At 52.7% G+C, this 12,209-nt stretch overlaps 1 protein-coding gene across 5 annotated transcripts in view; it reads right to left on the bottom strand.

Annotated features, from left to right (window-relative positions):
* Positions 1-12,209, bottom strand: part of KIRREL3 (kirre like nephrin family adhesion molecule 3) — a 318,683-nt gene that overhangs the window by 29,438 nt on the left and 277,036 nt on the right. For all 5 annotated transcript variants that reach the window (XM_040534284.1, XM_040534285.1, XM_040534286.1 and 2 more), the window contains one exon: positions 11,460-11,565. In XM_040534284.1, the coding sequence (XP_040390218.1) occupies positions 11,460-11,565 (106 nt within the window). The remainder of the gene's footprint in view (positions 1-11,459; positions 11,566-12,209) is intronic.

The raw sequence follows: 12,209 nt of genomic DNA, 5'->3' as shown, positions 1-12,209 counted from the left end.
AGCAGCGGCAATGCTGCACCCTGACGCTGAGCTGAGCTCGGTGCCAATGTTACTAATCTCCCTCTTCTTCAGAAACAAATAAACAGCGAGAAAAATTGCCACCTTTACCCAGATTTCAGGAGTGCAGGATGTCAGGCTTCAATTCCAGACAAGGACATGTTTGGTGTCTGATTGTGCCTCCTGCATTACAGGGGTTGCTGCTACCAGGGTCTGATTGTTTTTCAACACTCCGGGGTTTTGATGATAATAATAATACCTCGCTGTGCGGAAGAAACCTGTGTCTTGATTTCCTGTCTAATCTCAGCTTTGGTGTTCCCCCTCCTGCCCAGCTGGCGATGAGCCTGATTGCTGATCAGATGGCTTCAGTCTTCAGCTGCCTCCTTGTGGTCAGTGGGATCCCAGGGTGGGAAAAATCAGTGAGGGGCCCCCCCAAACCCCCCCTACAGATGGGCACGCTGGGATCAGCTCTGCAGAGAGCCCGTGGTGCTGGTGGACGGGCTGAGCAGAGGCAGTCTCCAGAAGGCATCTTGGTACCAGACTGGAGATGGGCAGAAGCACCTCAGGACCCCAGGGTCCTGGGGCATGGGGGTGCACAGGAACCGGGGCGAGGAGGGGGGAGGAATCTGTGTCACTGGAACAGCTCATACATGTTGCAATTCACTTTGGCGAGAAAACAGTCAAAATAGACACTTGCTTAGCTTGGCGATGAGGACAAATCATGGAGGGGAAGACATGGAAAGGCACGTTGGGTAGACATGGAAAAATGACACCTGACATTGATGCCATCTTTATCCTCATGCTTAGCACAGAGTGAAGGTGCTGTGCTGTGAAGCTGTTCGAACCTCCACGGTCCTGTACCTGTTATTTTCCACCTCAAACCATCACCTATCACACCTTCACAGCTTCACCCAGGCTCTCTGCCTCACTGTGCAATTCCTTTGGGGCTTGCAGGAGAAAACGGTGGTAAATGGAGACAGAAAACCCCAACCCTTCATCAGCGTAAGAAATCTGCTGCTGGGGGCATCTCAGAGGCAGGGGAAGGACCACATTTCAGATTGCTGAAGGCACCTAATCTACATGCTTTGGGGCAGATGTGATGATGGGGCGGGCAGGAATGGCTCATGCTTCCTGGGCATGGGATGCTCGCATGGCTTTCCAAAGTGATCAAATCCTAAAGCTCCTCTGAAGGCTTTTCCCTGAGCTTTATTTTTGGGAGGTTTTCAAGGGCTTTGTGGTTTCATCTCTGTAGTGTGAGAGGGTTGCAGCAGCACACACCAGGTTTCGCTCTTGCTGGCACTGAGAGAAAAAGGACCTTGGGACAGGTTTACACGAGGTGGTCAAGCCCAGGAGGAGGGTGACCAGCCTCAGAGGTGCCCAGCAGCCAGGCGATGGTCCCCGATGGCACACGGTGTCAGCCAGCCCCTGCTGGCTCTCCAGCCCCAGCTCTGAGCAAAGTCACTGAGCCCTCTAAAGCCCCACGGCAGCTGCTGTTGCCACCCTACTGATTGGGCTCATGTTAAATTTTGGCATATCCTCAGGTTGGTGCAAGGCACAGCTCCTTGTCAGGTCCCTAGAAGCCCTGCCAGAGTGGTTAATTTGTCAGAGCTGAACTGTGTCTAGATCAAATGGTGTGGGTTAGGATTACCAGCAGAGGTGAGTGTGCTAGGAGATGTGCGCCCCAGGTGAGGATGGGGGACTCCTAATTACGTGGACATCTTCTTGCAGTGATTTCTGTGTAATCCGACATGGGCTCCCACTGGCAGCTCATATGGAGGAATAATAAATGATATGCATTCCCTTTGTACTAATGCAAAAATACAGGCAACTTATGGGTGGAGAAGTAGAACAAAGTTGCAAATTTAACAAAATATCTTCTCATTTTGTCACTATAAAATTTCCCTACTTTCCATCCATCCATCCATCCATCCATCCGTCCGTCCATCCGTCCGTCCATCCGTCCATCCATCTGTCCATCCATCCATCCATCCGTCCATCTGTCCATCCATCCATCTATCCATCCCCAAACTTATTGCCAAGTCATTCTTCTCAATGCCTCTTGAGTCCCCTTAGAGCACCCTGCTAACAACACTGCTCACCTGAGCCTTCCAAGTCATGAGAAAACAATCCAATGTGGCAGCACACTGATAAAACGGACTGACCTGTAAGAGCTCTGTGATTACCTACCGACTTCTGTATAAAGCTGCAAGAAACTTTTCAAGGAAAAAAAAAAGAAACCTCAAAAAGCAAAAACCATTAAGTCCTTAATTACACACTCCAAAAGCAAAGCGGAGCTAAGCAATAAGCATTGCGTGATGCTTTACAGACAAATGGCCTTATAATCCAGTGCCAACAGCTTGTGTTCTTCCTTTGCCTTCATATTTACCGACAGCTTCCAGAGAGTTTGCAGAGGAACAGAAACCCAAGGATAACTCCAGGACCTGCAGTTAACAGACTTACTCCATGGCCTGACGCTGGGTGAGATCAGAATCCCTTTCCAGTGGGATCCAATGGGTCTATTTTGGGATGTCAGCATCCACTGGGGTTTCTCATCCTCATGCCATACAGCTCCGATGTTGGGCTGCATCTCGTATCCATCCTGTCAGCTCGTTTAAGCAGAAACAGCATTTCTAATGAGGCTGCTTGGGGAATTAGCCTAATGAATAACAACTGATGCCAACTGCAGTCACCAAAACACCCGCACCTTTAGCAAAGCCCTGTCCCCATCCCTGGAAGGACCGGGATGCTTTCAGCACACCCTGCCTTGCCTGACCTGTGCCACATTTTCTACCCCCGGCATGGAAGCAGAAAAACCTCAAAGAGAGCTGAAGGCCTCTTAAATCAACGTCTTTTCCAGCTCGGAAGCTGTAAGAGGATTCATTATTTATATGGCAGAAACACAAAAGCTTAGCATATTTTAAGCTGTCTGAATTGACTTCAAGGCAACTCATCCGCTCTCTTTTTTTTTTTTTTTTTTCCTAACAAAGCACATTGAGATGTCTCCGAATTGAGCAGTAGGAGGAAACCCTTCAGAAAGAGAAAACAGAACAGAGGGATTGGGGGAACGAAAGAAAAAAGCTGTGATCTAGATGGGGATTGCCAAGGAATGCCCACCGGGGGTGTTCCCTGTGGGATGCTGGCATAACCCTTAGACAGACTCCTTGCCTGACACCACATGGAGATTATGGCAGGCAGGGAAGCATCCCTGGTACTTCACGAGTACAAGCACACATGGCCATATCCTTCAGAGGCAGCAGGTGAGGAGGTGCTGAATGCTGGGTGTCTTTTTTTTTTTTCTTCTCCCCGTTTTTACATTTTCAGTTTAGTCACAGCATCTCTAATTTCCTTAGATCTGAAGCCACCTCGTGAGACTGGAAGGGAACGATATAGAAGAAAGATGAGTGGAAAAAAAATGCCAGTAATCTTGTAAAAGTCAGTTTTGAAAAATCAATTTTCTTGTGTGACAAGATTTGCTTAAGGCTTTTCGTTCTGTGAAATCAGCCCATCATCCTGCGGGAACACATGAAGGAAGTGGCAAGTGTGGTTTGGAATAACTCAGATTAAAGACTGCTAAATTAGGCTTGAGGAGCTCCCACCTCTCCTGCAAGGATGTGGCCGGCGCAGCCAGCGATGCTCGCTTCCCAGTCATCTCTCAGTGCCCAGCAGCCTGTCTCGAAGGAGAGGAGACCAACGGGCCTGGGAGAACACAGCTCTTGGGTCGTCCCGAACAACGTGGATGTTTAGAAGAAGTGCTCGTAACTTGGCTTGCTAAAAGACATGGGCTTTGCTAATGCCCAGAGACCTGGGTGCAAAGCGTGCTGGAAATGAGATGCCTGGGACACCTCCTTGACCAGGAGGTCAGGGCACCATCAGAAGTGATTGCCCAACCTTTAAGCCATCGCAAGGCTCTTTGGGTTTCCCAGACCAGCCGGCCCAGGACCCACTGGCCTGATCTTATCCATCGCTGTGCAATGAAAGGCTACAGCCCTGCTCCTGCCACGTGCCAGCGAGGAGAGCCCTGCTCGGCCAGAGGAGATCCTGCACATGCTGCTGGATGTCTCCTTTCAGCTGGAATGGACCAAATTGGTTTTTGTTTCTTTCCCCCTCCTTGATGTTACTCTCCCTCACTTCAGGAAAGCCATCGTGTTTCTCTCTCCTGTTCATTCCTGCTGGTGGTCCTGGCTGGGATGGCCACAGCCCTGGCTCACCCCACATCCCAAACCTCTCCGCTCCGGCACAGCAAGCCCCCAGATCACATCAGCAAAACCCCTCTGCCAGCCCCCTCCATCACTGAGGCTCCATCCAACAGCAGTTTGGGCTGGCTGCTTCATCACTCATTTAATTCTGTTCCTTTAATCAGTGCTACATCAGGAAGCGATGCTCAGAAGTACAAAGCACTTTCTTTCCCCCCCCCCCCTTTTTTTTTTTGCTTTCCATCAGATTCTCCCTCCTCTATGCTCTCTCCTCATTAGTCTGAGCTGCCTCTGAGCATCTCCCACACACTTGTTCCCATTACCCTGACAAGGCAGGGAAGGGGAAGACAAATCTCCCTGTCCCCACACCGTGCGAGCAGAGGGAAGCTCCACAATTCCCAGTGTCACCTGGAGCTACCACCACAGCAGAGTCCCTGCAGCAGCCCAGCAGCGGAGAGATTTGGGCCTTTTATTTTACTTTATTTTTTTTAAAGCCTCTCTCTCCCTGTCAGAGGGAGCTGGCAGATGGGGCTGACGCGTCATGGAGGAGATCTGAAGAATTCATTTCCCGTTACTTTTTTATTTCCCCAGCTTTCATTTTCGCTTCAGAGCAAAGGTCCAGTTGCCTGGGAGGAAGCTACAAAGACAAACCTGGGCAGGAAAACAGAGATAGCCAGGAAAAATGTTACTGTGCCGATAACTTGAGACCTCCGTGTGCTTTGCATTCATTTCAACTCCCACTTCAGCTGCATTTTCCTATGTCTATAAATTAGATTTACTCTGTCGCTGCTGTGAAATGCCTGAGGGCCCCTTTCCCACGCTGTCTTCTCCTGCCTCCCTTGCCGTGTGTGGCTGCGGGAGGCAGCAGGAGAGGTGACAGCCCTGCCGAGGGACAGCGTGTGGCTCGCAGCATCCTGCGCAGGACCGCTGGTGGCCGTGCTCTTCATAGGAGGAGGGAGCAGATGGGAGCATGGCAGCTGGGGGAAGGAAGGCTGCAAAAACGAGGGGCTTGGGGGGATAATCCTGTGTGCTGGTGTGAACGAGCAGTTTCCCCAAGGTGGTTTGAGGGAAGAGAGTCCTAGTGTGCCACAAAAGGGCTGCAAAGCCAGAGTGGCCTGAAAGGGCAGCACTGGGGTGCTTTCTGCCCCGATGGGTGCAGGACAGCGAGCCCGTGGAGCTCACACCTTTCCTGCTGCCACCGGCTGCTCTGCAGTGTGTTTTGAGCCCTTGGCAGCCCCTTTCAAGTATTAATAGAGATGTGACTGTCATTTAATATTGCAGATCTCCCTTAATTGGGGGGACAAAGACAGGTGCCAGTTATGCAGTGGTCCCAGTGATAAGAAGCCCTGGGGAAGGCAGAGTACGGGGGGATGTTCATGTTTGTGTTGGGCCCCTCATGGATGGGCAGCGGAAAGTAAGGAAAACAGCAAGCTCTCCAAGTCCCAGAAGACATTTTTCAAAGCCACCTGAATCCGCATGAAAATATAGGCAGGTCTTCCAGTGCCAGAACAGGGAGCACAGCCCCTGCTGCGGCTTGGCTGCAGGCAGCACCAGGCGTGCCCATTAACTGGGTCGTTTGCCACTTCTCCATCAGAAGTTGCCAATGAAATGCATCATCCTGAATATCTGCATCAGTTTTCCATGATCAAATAATCCCTTCTGGCCTTCACGGCTTATGGATCTGTGAACATATTCTGCAGCAGCTAAATAGAAGAGGCAGCGACAGCCTTGGTGTGATGGAGGAGCACTGAACTTAAATCTGCCTTCCCTTGGGCTTTCACCTGGGACCAGAGACGTTGTGCACACCCACCCAGATGCCCAGCTGGCCATGTGAAGGATCACATGGAAAAAGAATGGACAAAGGCTGGAGAGCCAGCTGGAGCAAGATCTGCTCCTGGTGCCTGGGGTGATTTCTCCTTTCTATTGACTCATCCTGGCAGCAGAAAACCGTTCCCAAGACTTTTCCTTAGGCTTTTTTTTTTCCTTAAGACCCTAATCCCCCATCCTTTGATAAGGCTCTCCCGGTCCTGATGTGCTCCTGGCTTTGCTCCTCAGCCACCCAGTGTCACCCAGCAGCACGCGCCCTCAGGTACCAGCTCTCGGCTGCGCAGCCAAGCAATGCCAAGCCACGAGCGAGTTGGTTCAAGCATCTCAGGAAACCTCCAGGCTGGGATGGTGTGATTTCCAGCAGGACAGAGGCTCCTGTTCTTGGAGAACTTGACTTCTCCATGGCAGCCTGGAGCACTTTGTGCATATCCTGGTGAGCTGCTCCTTCCCAGCAGGACCCAGGACTGTGCAGATGAGCCCCAAGCTGACAGGAGCAGCAGTGACCTGTGGAGGCTGAGCTTCTGCTCCAGGGTTGTTAAAACAAAATGTGGGAATGCGGACGCAGTGTAAGACAGGCTGGCCAAAGCACAGCTTGTGTGTATCTTTGTCTTCTCCTCTTCTCAGAGCTCACCAATATCAGGTATAATTTTTCCGTATCTACCCAAAATCCAGCAGGCCTGCCCCTTTTTTCCCCAAGACCAGCAGCCAAAATGCTCACAGACCTGCATGTAGGCACAGTGCACAACACTCAGCCCCCCACGCTGCAACACAGCAGACCTCAGAGATGCCTCCTTCCAGGCAGCCAGCTCCCTGCGCACCTCTCCAGCAGAAGGCAGCAGGGGCTGGACTGCCCTGACCTCAGCAGAGCAGCCCTGCACGCCTGGCACGGGCACCCTCTGCACCGATTTCTGGCTGCACCACCTTCCCCCTGCTCCCAGCAGCTGCTGACTTCTCCCAAGGCAAAGAGTGAACGCCAGCAAGACTCCCAGAATGGGGTCTGACTGCAAACACGCAGGCTGCGGGGTGTCGCAAGCAGCTACAAACTGCTGCACAGCAAAATGCATGGCAAACATCTGGGCTCACAAGCAGGCTTGCCTGGGTTTGCAAGACTTGTTCTCATTCTTTAAATGAGCGATCAGAATTAAGACACTGTGTGTCCCTGCAGGAAGGGACCAGTCCAGATCTGCTGGAGGTACTCGGACTCTTCATCCTTGCATCCCCCCGAGGCCTGGGTGGGAAATTCCCACCCTGCATCCCAGCCAGAGCTGGAGGTGGGCTGCAGAAGCTGGATGTTTTCCCTGCTTGCCCCTTTGCAAACGCAGCAAGCACATCTTTTTGTTTTCCCTTGCGCAAGGCAGGACACCACCTCCCACCAGGTGCGTTCAAGCCCCACTGCCTTTAAAGAAAAGCTCTTGAGAAGCAGTTGAGTTCAGATTAATATTTGATGAGTGACAGCGTGCTGTTGGTTCAAAGATAAAGCAGTGTTTTCCAAACACGGATGTCCTTTCTGCAGCGCGGAGCCCGCTGGGCGAACAAACAAACATCGCTCCCTGTCCGCCCTCTTGTCACAAGCCGGGGCATGGGAAATGGAAACCCAGGCGCTGGTGTTCCCCACGCTGCTGCAGCAGAAAGGTCTGCGCCCCTTTGGGCAGCTGGCACCTTTGGTTTCAGCCCAGCGTGTGCAGGTGGAGGTTGGTTGGACTGCACTGAATGTGGTCCTGGCTTCTGCTATGGGGTGGGGAAGAGGAGCTGGTGGAGCTTCCCTTGGGGGTCTCTTAAATAAACAGCTTCTCCTGACCTCTGCTTCTGCTGCAGCGGCGCCTGGATCTTCTGTCATGCCCCGTGCAATTATGGAGAGGCGTGTGTGTTTTTAAATGGCATATTCGATCTCTCTCTCTTTCTGTCCATGCTTGTCTGTCTGTCCCTCACCCCCATGCCTGGGTATTGCCCTGCAGCCCAGCTCTGTAGCTGGTGCTGCAGGGTGGCTCGAAACGTCCCGTCCCCCCCGTGACTGCAAAGATAACGTTATTTGCAAAGGTCTCTGCTAGCCTTGGGGATGAGAGCACTGTATCAATGCGCCAGAGTGAGGTATTTATTATTGCCCTGCCTGTAGCAGTTCCCCATCTCACTGCAAAAATAATCATCATCAGAGGAGCCCAAAAGGCTGAGGGACTCTGCCTCTTGCAATATTAAACTTTCCCATTTTCTTCTGCCACTTTAAAGATTCTCTTTCTTACTGCAAGTGATAAATAATAACAGCAAAAAAACACCCCACAGACACACAACAGACATCAAAAGCCAAGGGAAGATTGGCAAATAGAGAGATCTGAAGTGAGCAAAGAGGAGGCCTGGTTGTGAGTCGGTTCACGTCGCCCTGACTTCTGTTGCTTTCCATTAATTTCACCCGCCATCACAGGTGGCAGAACAACGGCGACAGCTAATTACTCTCTCTCGCCTTCCCTTTCTTGACCGTTTGCTTGCAGCAAAAGAAAGTCAGTGAATTCCCCGATGGCCTTGGGGCTTGCTCCCCACAGATGGGGGCAGGTCCGGGGAGGTGCTGCCCAGGCCCCTCAGCCCTGCCACCGCGCGGGTGCGGGATGCATAATCCCTGGGCCACAAAAAAACAGCCTGAGGCTCAGCACGGCTTGTGCACCCATGCGATGCCTCGCCAGCCTTGCCCGGCTTGCTTTTGGTGACAGTGGCTGCGAGTGACAGCGCAGGTGACGCCGCAGGTGAAGGCACCTGCACCAAAACCCTCTGGGGGAAAGGATGCTCCTCGTCCAGGAGCTGCTGCTGTCCAAGGGCAGGGCTAAGAGGAGCTGAGGAGCCGTGTCTCTGGAAAGCAGAGCCCAGCCCTGCCTGCACAGAAGCACCCAACGCGCTGAGACGCCCGCAGGTTTTACGGCAGAGGGCTTCTGGCTTTTCCTCCCGTCGGACAATGCCATTGAGGCCAAATGGAAATGTTTCACAGAAACCTGTCAGTCTTGACAAAAGGGAAATAACCCCTCCCAGAACAGAATATTCTGTAACTTTCCACTGTGACTCTGGGAAAAGATCACTCGTTTCTAAACAGCCTTTCCTTGTGTTGAAAAAAAAAGGAGTATGTGACACATTATATAAGAGAAAGCACGAACAAAACCCCGTGTCCTGTGGACGGGGGGATGTGGCAGTGGCATTGCACGACAATGTCATGGTGTCGTGCAGATGCAGAGCAGGGGGACAGCTTGCTTGCATATTCATAGCAGAGACAGCACCACGGAGCTGGCTGTGGGTTTATGTCCAGAAAAGGGGATTTATGGTGTTTAGACATTTTCCTTTGTGTTCAGAGCTGTTTACCGACAAACATATTGGGAGGTATTAAAAATAAATGTCGGCTGCCGACCACAATCTGATATTTCTGAGGCTGAGGGAAGCCATAGGAAATATATCAGCATGTCTCTCCCTGGGGAGAAAAAATGCCACGCTTTCTGTTTCTAGTCTACTTTCTAATCTTTGTTTTTAAGGCACTGTAAGTTCATCCTGGCTCACGCTTTCCACCCTTGCAGCTCCTGGTGCAGGAACAGCAGGCTTTCCTCTCTCTGTCCTCCCTGGGATGCCCTCAGGGCTTCCCGCATCCCTGTGCCCACGCGATGCTCCCTGAGGTGCACAACACCAGACTTTTACACCCAACGGTGCTGCTGAGGCTGCTCGCTTACTTGGGCCACCCTGTGTGCTTCAGAGACACGGCTTTGTTTAATTAAGGCACACTCTTGGCATTTACAGAGACCCTTTCTTGCTGCTTCAGCTCCAGACAACCTCTGTTCCTAAACTGAAGCTCGGAATCTTTCCAGCTGGGATATCCCACTCGGAGCTGCAGGGCTGAGACGTCTGCTGCCTTGACATAGCTACTGAAGAGCTCTGGGATCTTTGGGAAGGGAAATGAATCGCCCCGATCAATCAGAGCCATTAGATGGAAGGAAGCCCCGCCGTGTGCTGCTGAATCGTGTTTGCTTGTCACAGTGGTAGGGAAAAAGCCTTGTGTGATGTTAACATGTTAAGGGAACTTAAGAAATGAAAACCCCGAAGTGCTTGAATTTTTCATGCCTCTTTTTTTTTTTTTCCATAAATATAAAAAAAAAATCCCTTTCATGAGAAAACATAACCCGAAAAAAAACGTGCAATTAGTTTTGCTATAAAGTCCACCACGAAAGGAACGACAAAGTGCTTTGCAGCAAGGCGGACGTCCCTGTGGCATCAGGATCAGCACTGCCCAGGGAGGGTGAAAGGATGGGGCCGTGGGGTGGGAGGAAGGCACGGGGAGGGCTGCGGGCGGCACGAGCAGCTCCGCGGGGCTGTGACCCCCCTGTGCCCACGTGGGACACACACCCAGCCTGCCACGCTTCTTTTCTTCCTAACTGTAAATATGGGAACGGGGCTATTTGTATCTTTGACATTAATTGACTTCTGAAATTAATAACTCCTCCGTGTAACTAGGAACGCAATTATGACTTTGTTGTGCTGATAGCAGATATCCAGCCGGAAGGAATCGTTCCTACCAGCAAACTCGATTGTACTAATTAAGCTGTATGAGCCTAACAGGAGGTGGGTCGTGGTAACCTGTCCCCGGAGGTGCCTCCTCTGTTATTATAAACCCGAGGCTGTTGCACAAACACCACCGACTGCCTGCGCGTGTCTGCACCCAACTGCGAGCCCAGAGGGGCTGTGGTGGGACCTGGTGTACCGTGAGATGTCTCCGAGAGGGCTCAGGCCCCCGAGGAGGGATGGCAGCCCCCCCTGCTTCCCTCTCCAACGAGGCAGGTGCTGGGACACCGCACGGCGAGCCCCACACTTACAGCCCTGCTCATCACGCCCTGCGCAACCTCGGTGGCTGCTGCTTGGGAGCGACCAGGTGCAGGCACAGAGCCTCTCCTGCCCCGACCTCCTGTGGGTTCTCCTCTTCCTCCACCCCTTCTTGCCTCACCAGTGCCCGGCTGCTGCCCAGCCCCTGCAGCTCCAGCCCAGGCACCTCTGCTCCAGCCCATGGCCCCCTTCTGTGCCCTGCGCTATGCTGCTGGGGCTGCATGTGGCTGCTTAAGGGTTACACAGCGATGGCACTGGAGCGGTATTGTTCAAACCATAAAAGAGCGTGCACAAAGAGAAGGAATTTTCCAATTTTCCCCATAAAAGACTTTTCACTCGGCACGTTTTGCTCATTATGTCCCCGAACAGATGGCTCCGCTAGCTCTGTGCCAGGCCTCCAAATCCAGCCCAAAGCACCCGTGCATCCCTGACTGAGGGCTTGCTGCGTGCATCAACCTCACGCAGAGCACCCGGAGCCTCCTCACCTGTGAGCACCAGCAGGGTGAGGACAGCTGGGGGGAGCTGGGCAGCGCTGGCGAGGCTGTGCTTTGTGCAGGGCTGGAGGGGGATGCACGGTGACAGTAAGAAGGGAGGACTCCTTACCTGTACTGCGTGACGGCTGGGTTGGCCTTGGCAGAGCAATGGAACTTGACGGTGTTGTCCTCCAGGACCGGCTGAGGCTCCACGGACAGGTTCACCAAGGGGGGGTCTGCAAAGAGACAGCGACAAGGTCACACCGCCAGCCGAGGTGGGCGCAGCAGCCCCGTGCTACCGCGCTGCCCGCGGCTCCTGAGCCTGGGAAGCAGAAGGCAGGCATGGGAGAGCACCGCAGAGGCTCTCAGGCTGCTTCGTGCCATGATTGAATGCTCAGGGCTTTGTAAGGCTGGCTGCAGGCTGATGCTGTGCACAGAAAGCACGAGCCCTGGGTGCACATCTGCAACATCTGGGTGCAGCCTGCAGGCCCCACGCCTGCCCCACAGGGGCTTGGACACCGCAGAGGCATGGGGAATAAAAACCCTTTGGGCTAGAGAGCTGTCCTCCCACCAAGACAGCAGCCAGAGCTGGTTTTTGGCTCCTAAGCAGCATCCGATCCCTCCTCCAACCAAGGATGCTCTCCCGCTCGCCGCAGCCCAGCACCTTCCCTGGTGCCACGCCACGTGCACCGCTCGACGCAGCAGCTCACTTCAGAGCCATTAGCGCAGGCTCTGATTCCCGTTTAAGGAAATAAACTCGCCTGCTTTGAAAAGTTCCCGTTTAATATCTTGCTGCGTAATGACGATCTTTTGTCTACCCGCTAACTTGAAAGTGGCATTTCCGCTCTTTCATCAGCCTAATCATCTCTGCCAAGTCCTT

This window comes from Cygnus olor, chromosome 22 (assembly GCF_009769625.2).
Source record: "Cygnus olor isolate bCygOlo1 chromosome 22, bCygOlo1.pri.v2, whole genome shotgun sequence".
Classification (NCBI taxonomy): domain Eukaryota; kingdom Metazoa; phylum Chordata; class Aves; order Anseriformes; family Anatidae; genus Cygnus; species Cygnus olor.
The sequence above is the reverse complement of the archived record's forward strand: the minus strand, read 5'-3'. Positions and strand labels throughout refer to the sequence as shown.